The sequence below is a fragment of the Sitophilus oryzae genome, unplaced genomic scaffold (genome assembly GCF_002938485.1).
Source record: "Sitophilus oryzae breed Bouriz unplaced genomic scaffold, Soryzae_2.0 scaffold_1494_pilon_pilon, whole genome shotgun sequence".
Taxonomy (NCBI): Eukaryota; Metazoa; Arthropoda; class Insecta; order Coleoptera; family Curculionidae; genus Sitophilus; species Sitophilus oryzae.
Window position 1 is genome coordinate 2,739,087 of NW_022146163.1, and position 16,354 is coordinate 2,755,440.

Consider the following 16,354-nt stretch of genomic DNA (forward strand, 5'->3'; position numbering starts at 1 on the left):
GATTAATCAATGACCAGATTTTTCTTTGGTTTCACCCTCTTGGAACTGGAATTTCGAAAAATCCCTTCTTATCGAACCTCTAAACTCTAGAATCAACCTGTATGCCAAAATTGTGCTTCTTACGTTGAGTAGTTTGAACAGGACCGTGATTAATCAGTATGTCAGTCACTTAAGGATTTTATATATTAGTATAGATTGTTTTTAAAAAATTGAATTTGAAGGTGGTATGTTTGTTATTCCGGATCGGATTGTTATAATTTAGTATTTCTTTATCTTTCATAACAGCAAAGGAATTCTTAGAAGGTATTAAAAATGAAAAATTTGGTTCATTTTAAGGAGTTCCTTAAAAAAAGTTTCAAATGATTTTTTCTCTAAAAAAATGGGAAAAACTTATCCAACATTTTTAAAATTTACATGGGATTGACTATGTTCAGGTTGGCGATGCAACAGGCTGTACTAATAACCGCAAAAATCAAACTTTTGATTTAGAATTATCAATAAATAACAATCATACATTACATTCTTGCTCAAATATTTTATTATAAATAAATAAATTAATTATCTATACGTTAAGTTGTTCAGTAGTGTGGAGCAGCTACAACTTTCTTGTATACAATTGGAGCAGGGGTTGGTTCTCCTTGTTTCTCAACTACAGCATTGAAACCGTGTCCATCGTCAGAGTATTTGACAATTCTGACAGTACCGTCAGCTTCGTGAAGGGAGTACTGTCCAGAAACGTGGTGTCCATCGCTTTCTTCTTCTTGGGAGTGGTAGTCACCAGTGTGGGCGTCTTGTACAGCGTAGGCGTATTTGTATGGAATGATCTCATATTCTTCTTCGTGGTAGGCTGGAGCAGCGACATATTTAGCTACTGGAGCGGCTACTTTGGCAACTACGGGAAGAGCTACTTTGGTAAGAGCAGGAGCAGCTGAATAAACTGAAGCGACGGGAGCAGCAGAGTAAACTGGAGCAGCAGAATAAACTGGAGCAACGGGGGCAGAGTATTTGGTGACTACTGGAAGAGCTACTTTAGCTACAGATGGTACAGCTACTTTAGCGAAAGCTGGGGCAGCATATGCAGGAGCGGCAGCAGATTGGATATGACTGACAGAGTTGTGGTTGTCGTTGAATTTGACGAATGATGTGGCTTGGTAGTCAGCTGGGATGGCGCTGACGGTAGCCAAAACGGCAGCAATAGCAAAGAACTGAAATGGAAATTATTTTGTTTAAGTAAACAAAAAGAATATATCAATATAATGACATAGAATGAAATATTTAGTACTAGCACAAAGAAAAGCCTAATAATTAATTTATAAAACAATAAACTTTTCATTTTCAACCACAATTTCTGTTGACGAAAGATAATCAAAAGCCAAAATGATTACTCGTTAATTTTGACGCATAACTAGTGGGAAAAGTTAAAACTTTGTTAACTAACTGAAAATTACTACCACTAGTTTTGACGTTCTGAATTCTTACATTGGAATTAGAGAAACCAACTTTACAAACACTAAAAATGAAACCACTAATTTCAAAGTTCTATATTTATAATTTCAATTCCTATATTTAAAGTCATTTACTACCTTCAATAGGTAAGTCTGCAGATATCGCACTAAATATCTCTGAAAACCTTGTACAGGGTGTCCCATTTTAGTTGAATAATCATACGGTATCTCCGTTATTCGTGAAGATAGAAGGTTGCGGTTTGCACAAGCCTGTGCCACTTTTTTGTCAAACGGAAGATGTCGTAAATAAAATGTTCATAGCAATCTTCGTTTCTGAGCTACAAGGTCTTTTTGAAAATTTTGCAATTTGGGACACCCCCTGTCTCGCTGTTATTGTTAAAGGTATAGAAATGGTGAAAACTGTTTATTGTAGAACTTTTTACGTAGAATACAGTGGCGTAGTCTGTTATTCTACTAAAAGAATATTTTTAAAGATATGAACTAAAGTTATGTTTTCTTAAATGAAACACCCTGTATATTAATAAATTATATAATCTGGCTTGTCATAAGCTTCTCAAAAATATAAAAAATATATATTAAAAGGTCATATTTATTAGTAGGGCATGATTGATAATATAAGAAACTAAAGAATTATTAAAAGTAGACTGTAAATATTGAAAATAAATATATATATATATATATATATATATATATATATATATATATATATATATATATATATATATATATATATATATATATATATATATATATATATATATATATTTGAGAAGCGCATAGCAAGGCGGATCATATGATTTATAAATATACAGGGTGTTCTATTTGAAAAAAACAAACAAAAAAAATCAAACTTTAGTTCATATTTTCAAAAATATTTTTTTTGTAGAAAAACAAACTACGCCACTGTATTCTACGTAAAAAGTTCTGCAAGAATCCAGTTTTTACCTTCTCGATTTCATCCATAATATCGAAGATACGGAGCCTGTCCCAAATTGCAAAATTTTCGAAAAGACCCTGTAGCTCAGAAACAGGTTATGAGAATCAGGTTATGAGAATTTTGATTACAGCAACTTTCGTTTGACAAAAAAGTGGTACAGGTTTGTGCAAACCGCACCCTTCTAGCTTTACTAATAACGGAGATACCGTATGATTTCAATTAAAATGGGACACCCTGTACATAATATATTAAACATAATAATAGGTATAATATTACTTACTTTGTACATGTTTAAGAGATGTGTTAGATGTGTTTGAATCAGAGTCGACTACAAGAGTGATTTATTCAAAAAATGGCGTGCTTTTATATTAGAATAAAACAACCCTAGACAATTCTACGTTCACTAGGTCACGACCTACTGTTATCTTGTAATCAATATAGATTAATTTATTCTTCAGCCATATACCCAAAACTATTAGTTATTTAATCATTAAATTATTTAGATAGATATATTGACCTCTAAAAGAATGCGATCTAATTTCATTTCACTTGCAAGTAACAAGGTTATGTGATCATTTTTGCGGTTAGACGGTATTCCCTCCAAAATTAGAATTTTGGAAATTAGAATTGGAAATGTAAATTAAAAAAGAAACTCTTAGAAGCTTTATATTCAGTAAGATAATTGGTATAATGTCATGAAAATAAAGAATCATATATTTTTTTAGACACAGGTTTGAATCAAAACGTCAATTAAAACGTTCATACAAAATAATGATTACTTCCGCTTTTCTCAAACTAAATTTAAGCCAGCCAAGACTTTTAAATACACATAATGTATATTTTTATAAATTTGCATTTTGCGTAGAACTTAAAAAAACCTACCTTAAAAAAGTAGATATGTATTATATTCAAGACTGTGCCTACCAGAGGCGCAAAGCTCAAAAGGTGCCAGATCAAATTGTTTAGCATCATTATACCGAGTGCGTCTCAAAAGTGGCTCAACCTCTATAACTTTTTTATTTTTTTAGATAAAAAAACAAGATTTGGTATGTTAGTATATGACATAAATTAGCATTGATTGAAGTATTCAATTGTTTTCAGTCACTTCTTATTTCACCGGAAATAACTATAACTTTTGATTTTTAAATGGCACCCTCTGTATATTTTTACTTTATTCGATAGAACATGACACTCTGAATAAAATGACATATCATATATGTCCACTTCTGATATTTTCGCTTAAAAAATCGCATTTTAAATTTCAATCTAGAGTCTAGAGGACCATGGCTGTGTTAAAAACATTAATTTTTAATCAAGGAGCCTTGGAAAAATAGATTTGATCGTCTAATGTTTTTCATGTTTTGTCTTGGCCGGTTAAAAGATACACAAATCGTATTTTTAATCATATCTAATTTTTTTTTGAAATGGAACAAGGGTGGCTCATACCGAATAATTTGGTACCACATACTTGTTATTTCGAGTCAAAATGTCGTTATGAACCGCATGTTAAAATTTGAAATAAACCATAATATGCGAAAATGTCAAAAGTTGACATATAATATATCATTCTATTCATAGTGTCATTTTTTATCTAATAAAGTACAAAATGTCGAGTGTATCATTTATAAATCGAAAGTTGTAGTCGTTTCCGATGAAACAGGAAGTGATCAAAAACAATTGAATACGTTTATATACAGGGTGGTCTTAACTGTATTCTGGAAATTTCGGCAATACTAATATTATAATTCTCCATATAAAAATAAGTAAAAAAGTTCGTATAAATGTATGTCCTAAAAAGCTTAGTTTTGGAGATACAGGGTATAGAAATTTCATTTTTATTTCGATTTTCCACATAATTTCTGAAGTATCGTCAATATTTCGATGAAAATTGGTCTCTTGGTGTTTTTTTTTAATACAAAAAATTTGGTTTCGGATATGACTTCTATTTGTAGGGAACACCACCTACATGCGTTTTAACTGTTTTGAAGGCTAATAACTTTTCGTCCGTACCTGTATAAAACTACCGAGTACATTTCCGTGATTTTTTACATAAAAAATGTCTCTTCCGTTCTCAAGATATTTACAATGGAAATAGTCAATACATGTCATTATTGTGAGTTATTTGACTAAAATGATAAATTTGGGAACTTTTTTTTTAATCAATCATAAATTTTTCTTCAAAAAAATGATGATAAACAATGTTTGTAAAATTTTTGTCACAAAAGCATTTCAAATTTATGATTTCAGTCTATTAACTATTTAGTTATAATAATAATAATAATAGCTCCCGTATATAGCGTTTGACGCTTTGGGAGTAGCAAGGTACAGCTTGCTATACTAGAGTCGTTCGGTATACAAAGAAGGTAATGTGGCTAGCACTACGCTTCAACCGCCTATTATTACCTCAGGATTGTGAATCCCAAGTACTCATTTAAGGCTGAGTCGACCTAGGTACCCAAACTATTTTTATTTTAATAAAAATAGTCGGCTGACGAAATGCCGGGTGTGGGATTCGAACCCACTACCTTGAGATTGGTAGACGAGAGCATGTACCTCTACGCCACCGGGCACCAGTTAATATGTTTAATTTATATCAATAATGACAGGTATAATGATAATTTCGATTCCAAATACCTCGGGATCTATTATTCGTTGCAATTTTTACCAAGAGACCTTTTTTATGTAAAAAATGTCGTAAATGTATATTTTTTACTCAGTAGTCTTATACAGGTACGGACAAAAAGTTATTACTCTTCAAACCAGTTAAAAATATGTAGATGGCGCCCTCAACAAGTAGGAGTCATATTGACATCAAAATCAATCTCACGTCAAAAAACTCCCAAATACCAATTTTCATCCAAATATTGACGATACGTCAGAAATTATTTGGAAAAAAATGGAAATAAAAATGAAATTTCTACACCCTGTATCTCCGAAACTAAGCATTTTAGGACATACATTTATACGAACTTTTTTACTTATTTATATGCAGAATATGTTGCCGAAGTTTCCGGAATACAGTTCGGACCACCCTGTATATCATTCCTAATAAATTATCTTATACACTAACATACCAAATTTCGTTTTTTACCGCGTCTCAAAAGTGGCTCACCCCTATAACTTTTTTATTTTTATAGATAAAAAAAACAATAAGTAAACTCTCATGTAAAACCTGGTCAGTTATTTTAGATAGTGTCTATTAAAGCACTTATTTTTCGGTTTTTATGAGGATAGTGAAACTACGCCAATTAAAAGTATTACTAAATTTAGGATGTGGCCAAATCAGACGTAAATAAACAAACAATTTGTTTACATTTTGCTTGTAAATACTGGATCAAAACAAATCAATTTATATCTAATGTATGTCTAAAAATGTTTGAAAATAGTGCCTATTTATAAACTTAATGCGTAAAATGGTAAAAAATTGGGATTAATATCAATTTAAACAAAAATAAATATTGAATCTGTTATATAATTTTATTAATATATGCATAACATAAAATAATAGTAATTTTGCACGACCTTATCAGTTACATTAGATAAAAATTAGGTCACATTGTTTTGTACAATGTCAAAGATCTACACCCGCAACCAAATTCATGACATGTCTACAGGTGTGTATTTCTATTGCCTTAGATAGAAAGTCTGAAAAATAAATATATAGTGTTAAAAACAGAGGACAATATTCTAGGTGAATGTAATACAGTCCAATATATCTTTCTAAACTCATATAAAAGGTCGCAGAATTTTATTTTCATCATTCCAGTACTACAATTGGTCTCAGACACATTCCTATACATATTTAGAAAAATGAACAAAGTAAGTGAATATTAAAAATTGCTCTTTGTAACTAGGTAGAACGCCTTTATTTGTCTAACTTAAGATAGTTTATTTGAGCAATCTACAAACTAAAAATATGTTCAAACTAATCTAATAAAAATATTTTTCTCCATAGCAACTGGTAAAATTGCCTTATATCTATCAAAAATAGTAGATAAAATAGTAGTTTAACGGCAAGGGTAGATTAAATGATACTTTAACAGCGAGGATAATTTAAAAACTTTATTTCTTCTCTCACGTTTTTTAATTGCTTCCATTTTTGAAAATTTTTGTATTCCTTTTCATAAGTTATTCAGGATTTACTTAAATGGAAGTAGTTTGAATATGGCGTTTGTCGTCTCAGCCTGAATATCTGTTAATCTACTTATTTCGTTTTGAGCCATTTCTGGCTACAATTCAATCAGCAATCGACATGAAAGAGAATTAAAAAATATTGACTCAAAACTGACAGCTAAAGAGACAGCTTTATTTATTTGTCAAATTACATAGAAACCAACGCCAACCCAGCACAATATTTTTTCTACTCATAATAAATTCCTTGAAATAATAATTTCTGAATATTTTTTAAAACGTAACTCGCTATGGAAAAGAGTATTGTTTTATACACGACGATAAAATTGCATTATCGTCTCCCGAAATTAATTCACTCGCGATTTCATCGCTCGTGAGTTAATCTTTTCGATCGACAATAAAATACCATTTTATCGTCTTGTATAAAAAACAACTATTAATGTTTTGATTTGAGTTAATTTATACATTTCCAAATCTTACTCTTTTCCTTTGAAAAAGTGTTGTTACGTTGTGATCTTTCTCATTTAGATTTTGTTCTATCCGTTTTATAGAATTATTCTGAATTCTACAAATAATATTTATGTAAATTACTTTTAATATATTATTTCATACTTAAATTACTAGAGAGGCTTACAGATACCTATTAATATAATTTTTGTTTCAGTTCTTTGCCATTGCTGCCATTTTGGCTACTGTCAGTGCCATCCCAGCTGACTATCAAGCCACATCATTCGTTAAATTCAACGACAACCATAATTCTGTCAGTCACTCCCAATCTGCTTCTGCTCCTGTATATGCCGCACCAGTTCTAACTAAAGTAGCTGCACCTGCTGTGGCTAAAGTAGCAGTTCCAGCTGCACCTGTAGTGGCCAAATACTCTGTCCCTGCCGCCCCAGTTTACTCTGCCGCTCCAGTTTATTATGCTGCTCCTTCTGTTAGTAAAGTAGCTCTTCCAGTAGTTGCCAAAGTAGCTGCTCCGGTAGCTAAATATGTTGCTGCTCCAGCTTACCACGAAGAAGAATATGAAGTAATCCCATACAAATACGCATACGATGTACAAGACGCCCACACTGGTGACTACCACTCCCAAGAAGAAGTTAGTGATGGACACCATGTTTCTGGACAGTACTCTCTCCACGAAGCTGACGGTACCATCAGAATCGTAAAGTACTCTGACGATGGACACGGTTTCAATGCTGTAGTAGAGAGACAAGGAGAACCAACTCCTACACCTGTTGTTTACAAGAAAGACGTAGCTGCCTCTTACTACTAAATAATGCAATTTTAAAATGCTGTACATAATTTGTGATCTATTTATTTATTTATAATAAAATTAGCATATACACCTATATATAGTTCTTTTTTAAATTATTATAAATAAAACAAAGTCGGGTTAGATATACCATTGAATGGCTGTACAAGAATGGCTGGACCGATTGTAATGATCTCTCAATTATTGAATTCGTATCTGCCCCTATACAGGCAGTCCTCGATTTACGTCGTTTCGTGTTACGTCGTTTCGAGTTACGTCGAACAAATTTTTGTCACTATTCCTCAAAGTTACGTCCCACTGTTTCGAGTTGCGTCATTTTTTGAAAAGAACGATCCAAATTTTAAAAGAAGTTTGGACATAAACAATAAAATGTTAGCAACATACAAGCAGGGTTGACCAAAGAATATACCTAGCTAGAAAAAGAATGGACTCTGCCATACTGAAAAATGGTCCTACAGAAGTGGCGCCATCTATTGAGTAGGGCTTGTTTTAAATGGATCGAACAGCGGGCTTTTTAAATGAGCGTATTTATTGAATTTTGCTCTAAAATAATTAAATTTGATTATTTAATCTTATTTTTTACACAAATTCAACAATACTAATAACAAGTACCGTTGTGAGGTGTAAAAAATAACATTTAACAGTATAATTTTTACAATTATTAAATAAAATTAAAGCCAAACATGTGTAAATATTATTTATTATTTTAAGTTTTAAGTCAAATATTTAAACATCGTTTATTATAATAAACAAGACCAACGTAATACGCCCAAAGTTTTGTAAATGGAGTAAATATAAATAGGTACTTAAATGATGGCAAAAATAAAAGACTTACATAATATTTTTAGGGCCACAAACAAAAGGAATTGTCTAATAAAAACACATATAACAAATTATAGTTTGAAAAACGTTTTGATAATCATTTTTGATGATTGGCGTTATGACAACGACAATATTTTTGAGAATTTGACAATAGTATGACAATGGCCGTTGGAAACTATGGAAACTACAAAAAAAATCTGATTGAACGCCATCTGGCAATAACTAGTAGCAACTTCTTAACCTAAAAAATTGCACTACCACCTAGCGCCCGAGGCTGGAACTATTTTATTTGAAGTTTCCGTGGAAACGGTGGAACCGCTTTTGCTATTTCACCATATTTCACTTTCCGGCCCCTGCGGGTTGACAGATCCTCATAATGAAAAAGCGGGACAGTGTTGATCATTACTTAATTAGCAACTATTACGACTTTTGACGACACCCACAATGAAAGTTCCAACCAAAAAAATAAATATATAATTTCTAAATATGTCTACTTTACTCTCTGATATTTCTGTAGTTGCCATATTAGTATATTACTATTATATATGGATAGTTAAAAATACGTTTCTTGTATTATTATAATTTTAACTACATATACAATACACTGTTTCTCATACCTCAATTATTTAAAAATATAATAATATTAATATATACAAACGCACATCTCTTTGTTTTATCGTATTTTTATCTTACTTATTTAAGAAACGTGAAAAATTGTTGGCAGACATTTTTCTTGTCGCTAAAATGCCGGCAGACAACGCGAAAGGACACAGGCATGAAATTTTGGAAAAAAATATGGCTCACATGCATGCCGATTTGTGGAATGTCATATTTATTCATTTTAAAAGCCGTATGCAGAAGGGCAGACAAAAAGATCGTGGCTAAATCAGCGGCAGACAGTTATCAAAAGCGCGATATTACTCTAGCGCTTTCTTTATATTTTAGAAAACTTTGTACAACTGCCTGTTCACCGCAAATTTACCCACGGTATAATTTTTTAATCTACCATGCTTACGGCTTTACTCTATGGTTACGACCTTGTTACGACACTTAAAGAATGGATGCAAATACAGAAAAAAACAGGTGACTCATAAATCTTTCTAAAAATGTCTTTTTAAATTTTCAAACTTGAACGGTTATTTTGGACTCATTTGAAAAACGGTAAAGAGAAAATATATTTCTTTTATCGAGATACCAGCCCTGAACATATTTGCACTTATCCAAGACTCACCCTGTAGAGTAATATCGCGCTTTTGATAACTGTCTACAGCTGATTGAGCCACGATTTTTTCATCTGCCCTTTTGCATACGGCTTTTTAATAATAAATAAAAGCTCTTTGGTAATTATAACTCGAGTACCTTATAATATTTTTAGTGTCAAAATTTCACCCTTTCGATTGACCGCCCCCGCTTTAAGCCCCGGGATCGCGCTGGCAGACATAACTATTTCATAATGGTTACACATAAGGAGACTTCACAAGAAAAATTAGCCATGTAACGATGATAAGGTTTTTTATGTAGCCAGCTCTCTCGGTCTATTACTAACGATAAATAAAACCAATTGTAAAATAAAGAATAAGATAGATATTTAATGTCATAAAATAAACTTAGCAAAGACAAATAAATGAACAAAATTTCAAATCAAATTCAAATCTTTCAATTGAAACATCAAACAGAACTATCAAGAATGGAGGTTTATGATGTCGATTCCGATTATACATATATGGATAGTATTATACTCCAATCTAAAATTTATCAAATAAAAAAAAAACAATAAATACAGAACAACAAACAAAAAATGTAATATACCAATACTGTAAATGCGATAAATTTTACATTGGTGAAACATCTAGACCCTTAAATTTTCGAATTAAAGAACATAAAGATTATTTAAGAAAGGGAGATTTTCACAAATCTAAGATTTGTCAACATTCATGGGACACAGGGCACAGAATAAATTTTAATAACGCCGAAATTATAATGAAAGAAGCGATAGCCTCTAAAAGAAAAATAAAAGAGGCTTTTTTAATACAATCTAATAAAAATAAATGTATTGCTCATGCATCTGTAGATGTTAGTAATGTATGGCAATCGCTTTTTTGATTTTAACGAACATATCACAAATAAACATAACATACATAAAAATTAATAGTTCAGTAATATTATGGCTCAAATTGCGATATATCCGACAAAATTCATAAAGTTTAATAAACACACTCATCATATGTATTAATAAACTGAAAAGTTACCACCCCTAAATAGTGTGCGTCATCCCCCAGGGCATCGTTTCTACCCCCAATTTGAGTTTTTTTAGATAATATCGGCAACGGTGCAATTCTCGACAAAAATACCTATATAGAAAATTGTTCTTCATAAAATTCTCTATCAAAAAGATAATTACCCTTTTTTTCTAAAATTAATAATAAAGTGACAAATAGGGCGCAAATATAAGGGTTGGTTATGACTAGCACTATCTGCAGTTCAATCTAATTTAAAGTTTAATGTTTAACGCTAACAAAAAGCAGTAACCACTATATTATACTTGGAATTTTAATATACGTTCTTCTCCCACACTCCTCTACCCCTATAAAAAGGGTGATTTGTACTTATTTCCACATCATTCTAGAAGTAAAGTATTTGATGCGTTTTTTTTAAAGTGGTATCCCCTGTAGACCTAATCCAACTTGTTGGTAAAGCCAACAACATTGTCATGTTCAAAAAACTACCACCAACTTCTGCTGCAGCTCGGCAACACTCGTATCGGGTTTTTCACCAAATTCAAACATGGAAAGGAGTTATGCTCGAACCTACCGACTGGGGGTGGAAAAAAGTTGGCGGTATATTATCCCCGACAATGACAAACAAAAAGCCAGCCCCCGCATCTGTTTTAACGCTTATTTCATGTTCATGCAAATTAGGGTGCGAATACAGATGTAGCTGCAGAAGAACAGGCTTGCGTTGCTCTACAATGTATTATAATTGCCATGGACAGTCATGTTTGAATTTTGAACCTGTGGAAGATGACGAAGATTACTAGTTAACATTCGATAATTAGTGGATTAGGCCTACAGGGGATACCACTTAAAAAAACGCATCAAATACTTTACCTCTAGGGTGATTTGGAAATAAGTACAAATCACCCTTTTTATAGGGGTAGAGGAATGTGAGAGAACAACGTATATTAAAATTCTAAGTATAATTTAGTGGTTACTGCTTTTTGTTAGCGTTAAACATTAAACTTTAAATTAGATTGAACTGCAGATATTGCTAGTCACAACCAACAATATTTGCACCCTATTTGTCACTTTATTATTCACTTTAGAAAAAAAGTGTAATTATCTTTTTGATAGAGAATTTTATGAAGAACAATTTTCTATATAAGTATTTTTGTCGAGAATTGCACCGTTGCCGAGATTATCTAAAAAAACTTAAAATGGGGGTAGAAACGACGTCCTGGGGGATGACGCACACTATTTAGAGGTGGGAACTTTTCGGTTTAGGAATCCTCATGCTATCCCCAACATATCTACCAATTTTCAAAACTTTCTGAATTTTGTCGGGTTTAAATCGTAATATTACTGGATTATAAAAATAATCATACAGAAAGTTTGGGGCTTTTTGGTTTTACCTTATTAAGTAATTGTTATCAGGTAGTAATTGTTAATTTTGAAGTTTAACTTGACATAACGTCATTTTAACAAAACGTCAACGGTTTTTGTAGACGTATCTGTTTTAAAAAGCTACAGTGTTCTCGAATAGTTGAATTTAAATATTTTTAATAGTTTTTTTTTTCTTTATTCTTTGTATTTTTTTGCTTCCGACGACGGAAAGAGATAAACTTTCCCAAACGTTAAACATTTTTTTGTTCGTTAAGCAAATTTGTATTTCTTTAAACCTAACTTCTGACAAGTAGTTTCCGTTTGGGATTAACGCCAGAGGTGTTTACATAAAATAACTATTTTATTTTGTAGATTTTCTTGCAGTGGCGAAATACCCATATAGGATTTTTTGGAGAGATGAATCCGCCACATAGATATAGACATGTTCACACTGGGTTTATTTAAATAAATAAATGCTAATTTATATTATATAATTTTAATATACAGACGACGGACGTGAAACGACCTTGTGAGACTGTCTAATAAAATAATCTGGAGCAAATATTTTCTTATCGCTCGAAGTGAAATAAAAGAATTTGAACTTGACCAACGACCCACAAATTTTGACCACCCCTAAATAGTCTTTCTAAATTATTAAATATAAAAGTGTGCGATTTTGGTTCATTCGTCACTCTTGTAGTCGTTTCAGAAACAAACTAATCAATTTCTACAATGTACAAAGTAAGTAAAATAGGTAGATCTCTTTGTTTTATACAAGTACTTACATTTAAAATAATCATTTTACATATTGAGAGTCTTAAAGTATATTTCATTTTAGTTTTAAAATTAATAAGTAGGTATAAAAAATATAATATACATATAATTAGTCCATGTTTATAAAAATATTTATATTTTATTTACACATTTTCTATTTTTAATATTTCCATATTTTCCTCATTTCTTCCAGTTTTTCTACTATGAGACTGAAATGTCTGAAATCATTTTTGTTATAATGTAATATCCTTCCTATTTTATTTTTTTTAATTCTAGTTCTTAATCAACTTCAGTTCTTATTCTAATTCAGATTTAATGAATCATTTTGTGCTTAGAAAATGTTAGTCGTTGCGTTTAATCTTCAGAAAATAATAAGCATAAAAAGGAATTTAAAAAAAATACTATCAAAATTGTAAAAGAAAAAATGATAAATCTGAATAACTTATTAATAAATTTAATTTAATTTTGATAATACAAAAAATTGTTGTATTTTTAATACTTTCTATATGTTTTAACAAAATAATTCTTTAAATATATTTCAATTATTTATTCGTTTTTTTTTCGATCATACTGTATTAACTAATATAGATAACTATGCTAAATACTAAATATCCTTGAAGTTGAAAGATGTGACCAGTGTTATCTGTCATTTTATTTCACATATAAATTGTATTTCCGGTAATTTGTTGGATGTCGTATATCTAAATATTGCTTGACATGTTGGACAAACTTACTAATTTGTTTTTTGTTTCAGTTTTTTGTAGTCGCCACCCTTTTGGCTACTGTCAGTGCCATCCCAGCCGATTACCAAGCAACTTCTTACGTAACTTTCAATGACAACCACAATTCCGTCAGTCATATCGAATCTGCTGCTGCCCCTGTCTATTCTGCACCATCTCTAACTAAAGTAGCTGTTCCAGCTGCACCTGCAAAATACCCTGCTTATGCTGCTCCAGTTTACTCTACCGCTCCAGTCGCTTCAATTTATTCTGCTGCCCCTTCAGTTAGTAAAGTAGCTCTTCCCGTAGTTGCCAAAACTGCTGCCCCAGTAGCTAAATATGTTGCTGCTCCAGCCCACCACGAAGAAGAATATGAGATAATCCCATACAAATACGCCTATGCTGTGCAAGACTCACATACTGGTGACTACCACTCTCAAGAAGAAGTAAGTGATGGACACCATGTTTCTGGACAGTACTCTCTCCACGAAGCTGACGGTACCATCAGAATCGTAAAGTACTCTGATGATGGACAAGGTTTCAATGCAGTAGTAGAAAAACAAGGAGAGCCAACTGCTGCACCAGTTGTTTACAAGAAAGACGTAGCCTCTTACTATTAAATAATGAAATTTTAAAATGCTGTACATATAATTTGTGATCTATTTATTTATTTATAATAAAATTAGCATATACCAATATATAGTTCTTTTTTAAAATCTATAAGTATAAATATAACAAAGTCGGGTTAGTTATACCGTTTATTACTCAAGAATGGCTGGACCAATTTTAATGATCTTTGATTTGTTGGATTCGTTTCTGGCACAAATAGCAGAATCTTATTCTTCTTCTTCTTCCTTCTTCATACTAGGCGAATCGCCTGTTTGGTTTCGTCGTCTCTACCGGTTTGACTGACAAGTTGTCGCTCCATCGTTTTCGTGGACGTCCTAAGCTTCTGCGACCTAGCGGTGATTTATCGCGTGCAACTCTCACTATCCTTCTGTTGTCGTTCCATCGTTCCATTCTTCCTTTCTGCTGAGTACCCACTCATCTACATTTTCCACGTTGCATGCTCTTCTTATGCTTTCATTTCTCTCCCTATCCAGAAGCGTCTTTTCAGCTATTCTGCGTAGTACTCTCATTTTGGTTGTCTCTAGTAATTGTTTAGTTTTCTCTGTATCAGGTCGAGTTTCTGCAGCGTATGCCATTATTAGTCGTACCGTTGCTTTGTAAATTCTTGCTTTAGTTTACACCTCAATGTTTTTATTTTGCCATATTATGTCATTCAAGCATCCTGCTATTCTGGTTGCCTTCGTTGTCCGTTCTCGCACCTCCGCTTCTACATCACCATATATCCTGAGATTTCTATGCCTAGATACTTAAACTTCATTTCTTGCTGGATAACATTGCCCTCAACTTCCAGTTTGTATCTTAGTGATACTTATGATGTCGTTGTTCATTTAGTTTTCTTAATATCATATTAAGTGATTTTGCAGTGCAGTTAAAACGCTGTATGGATCGTCCTCATTTTCAGCTACCAATACGGCGTGCGTCGTCGGCATAGCACAGAACAGTAATTCCTGGTCGCCCATACTGTATCCCTTCAGTAAACGTACATTTCCTATTATTTCACCCATAATGATGTTGAAAAGAAGAGGGCTCAGGGAGTCAACTTGTCGGATACCACGGTCTACATTTATTGGCTCGCTCAGGACCCCGTTAATTTTGGCTTGAATTTGGTTCGCTTCATATATGTTTTCTATGGTTTTAACGAGGTTTTTTGGGATTTGCCTATTGTAAAAAAGGTGTACAACGTCTCTTAGCTGCACACGGTCAAATGCTTTTTCTAAATAAATAAAACACAAATACGCTGGTTTGTTATATTCGATTGATTTTTTTTGAGTAAATTAATTTCGAATATAAAACTCTGTCCTGGTGTACATAATTTGTGATCTATTAATTTATTTATAATAAAATAAGCAAAAACCAATATATTAATAATTCTTTTTTAAATCTATATTAGTTAGTAATAATCTAAGTTAGTTATACCATTTATATCTTTAGATATCAAAACCTATAAACATAATTTTAGATAATATGTCAACATAGGTAGTGGGTTAAATTTACAAGAAAGAAAATCCAGAAAAGATCCAGTGGTTCTCAAAATTTTAGCAAAAAATCAATTTTTCAAAGTAAAATAACTCGATTATTGTGTATTTATTTGGAAAAAAAAGAGAAAATATGTACCAGTCCTGAAAATATTTGCACTTATCTAAGACTACCCTGTATATACATTTAAAAGCCATTTAGGAATTACCCCAATAGATGTTACATAACATCGCAACTCAGAAAGAAAACCGACGCAATTGTTTTTTACGCAAAAAACTAAATTTTAAAATTAAAAATTGCCATTTTACCGTAAAATAGTTATATTTTCTTAATTCTAGCACACGTTACAATTTATAAATTATAATAAAAAAACTCGTCTCGGTCTCATACATTCATATTAAAACTATGAACTATGTAACATGGTTGGTAGTTAATAATTGCTCATAAATATGCTGTAGTCCATTGCAACTTGAGGGGTTTGATTCTATAAATGACATCTATTTGTACCTTGGTATTTTGTCGTATCC

General features: G+C 31.9%; 3 protein-coding genes across 3 annotated transcripts; 2 read left to right on the forward strand and 1 right to left on the reverse strand.

Moving 5' to 3' along the window:
- Window positions 1-578: 578 nt before the first annotated feature.
- LOC115877602 (cuticle protein 21-like) lies at window positions 579-2,907 on the reverse strand. The gene is made up of 2 exons (XM_030893848.1): window positions 2,684-2,907; window positions 579-1,205 (listed from the first exon to the last, which is right to left on the reverse strand). The coding sequence occupies exons 1-2, from the start codon at window positions 2,690-2,692 to the stop codon at window positions 579-581; spliced, it is 636 nt and encodes a 211-aa protein (XP_030749708.1). The 5' UTR covers window positions 2,693-2,907.
- Window positions 2,908-6,014: 3,107 nt separating this feature from the next.
- LOC115877603 (cuticle protein 21-like) lies at window positions 6,015-7,807 on the forward strand. Its single transcript, XM_030893849.1, has 2 exons — window positions 6,015-6,222; window positions 7,199-7,807. Exons 1-2 carry the CDS (start codon window positions 6,214-6,216, stop codon window positions 7,805-7,807), a joined length of 618 nt encoding a protein of 205 aa, XP_030749709.1. The 5' UTR covers window positions 6,015-6,213.
- Window positions 7,808-12,960: 5,153 nt separating this feature from the next.
- On the forward strand, window positions 12,961-14,341 carry LOC115877604 (cuticle protein 21-like). Its single transcript, XM_030893850.1, has 2 exons — window positions 12,961-12,969; window positions 13,757-14,341. Exons 1-2 carry the CDS (start codon window positions 12,961-12,963, stop codon window positions 14,339-14,341), a joined length of 594 nt encoding a protein of 197 aa, XP_030749710.1.
- Window positions 14,342-16,354: the final 2,013 nt, after the last annotated feature.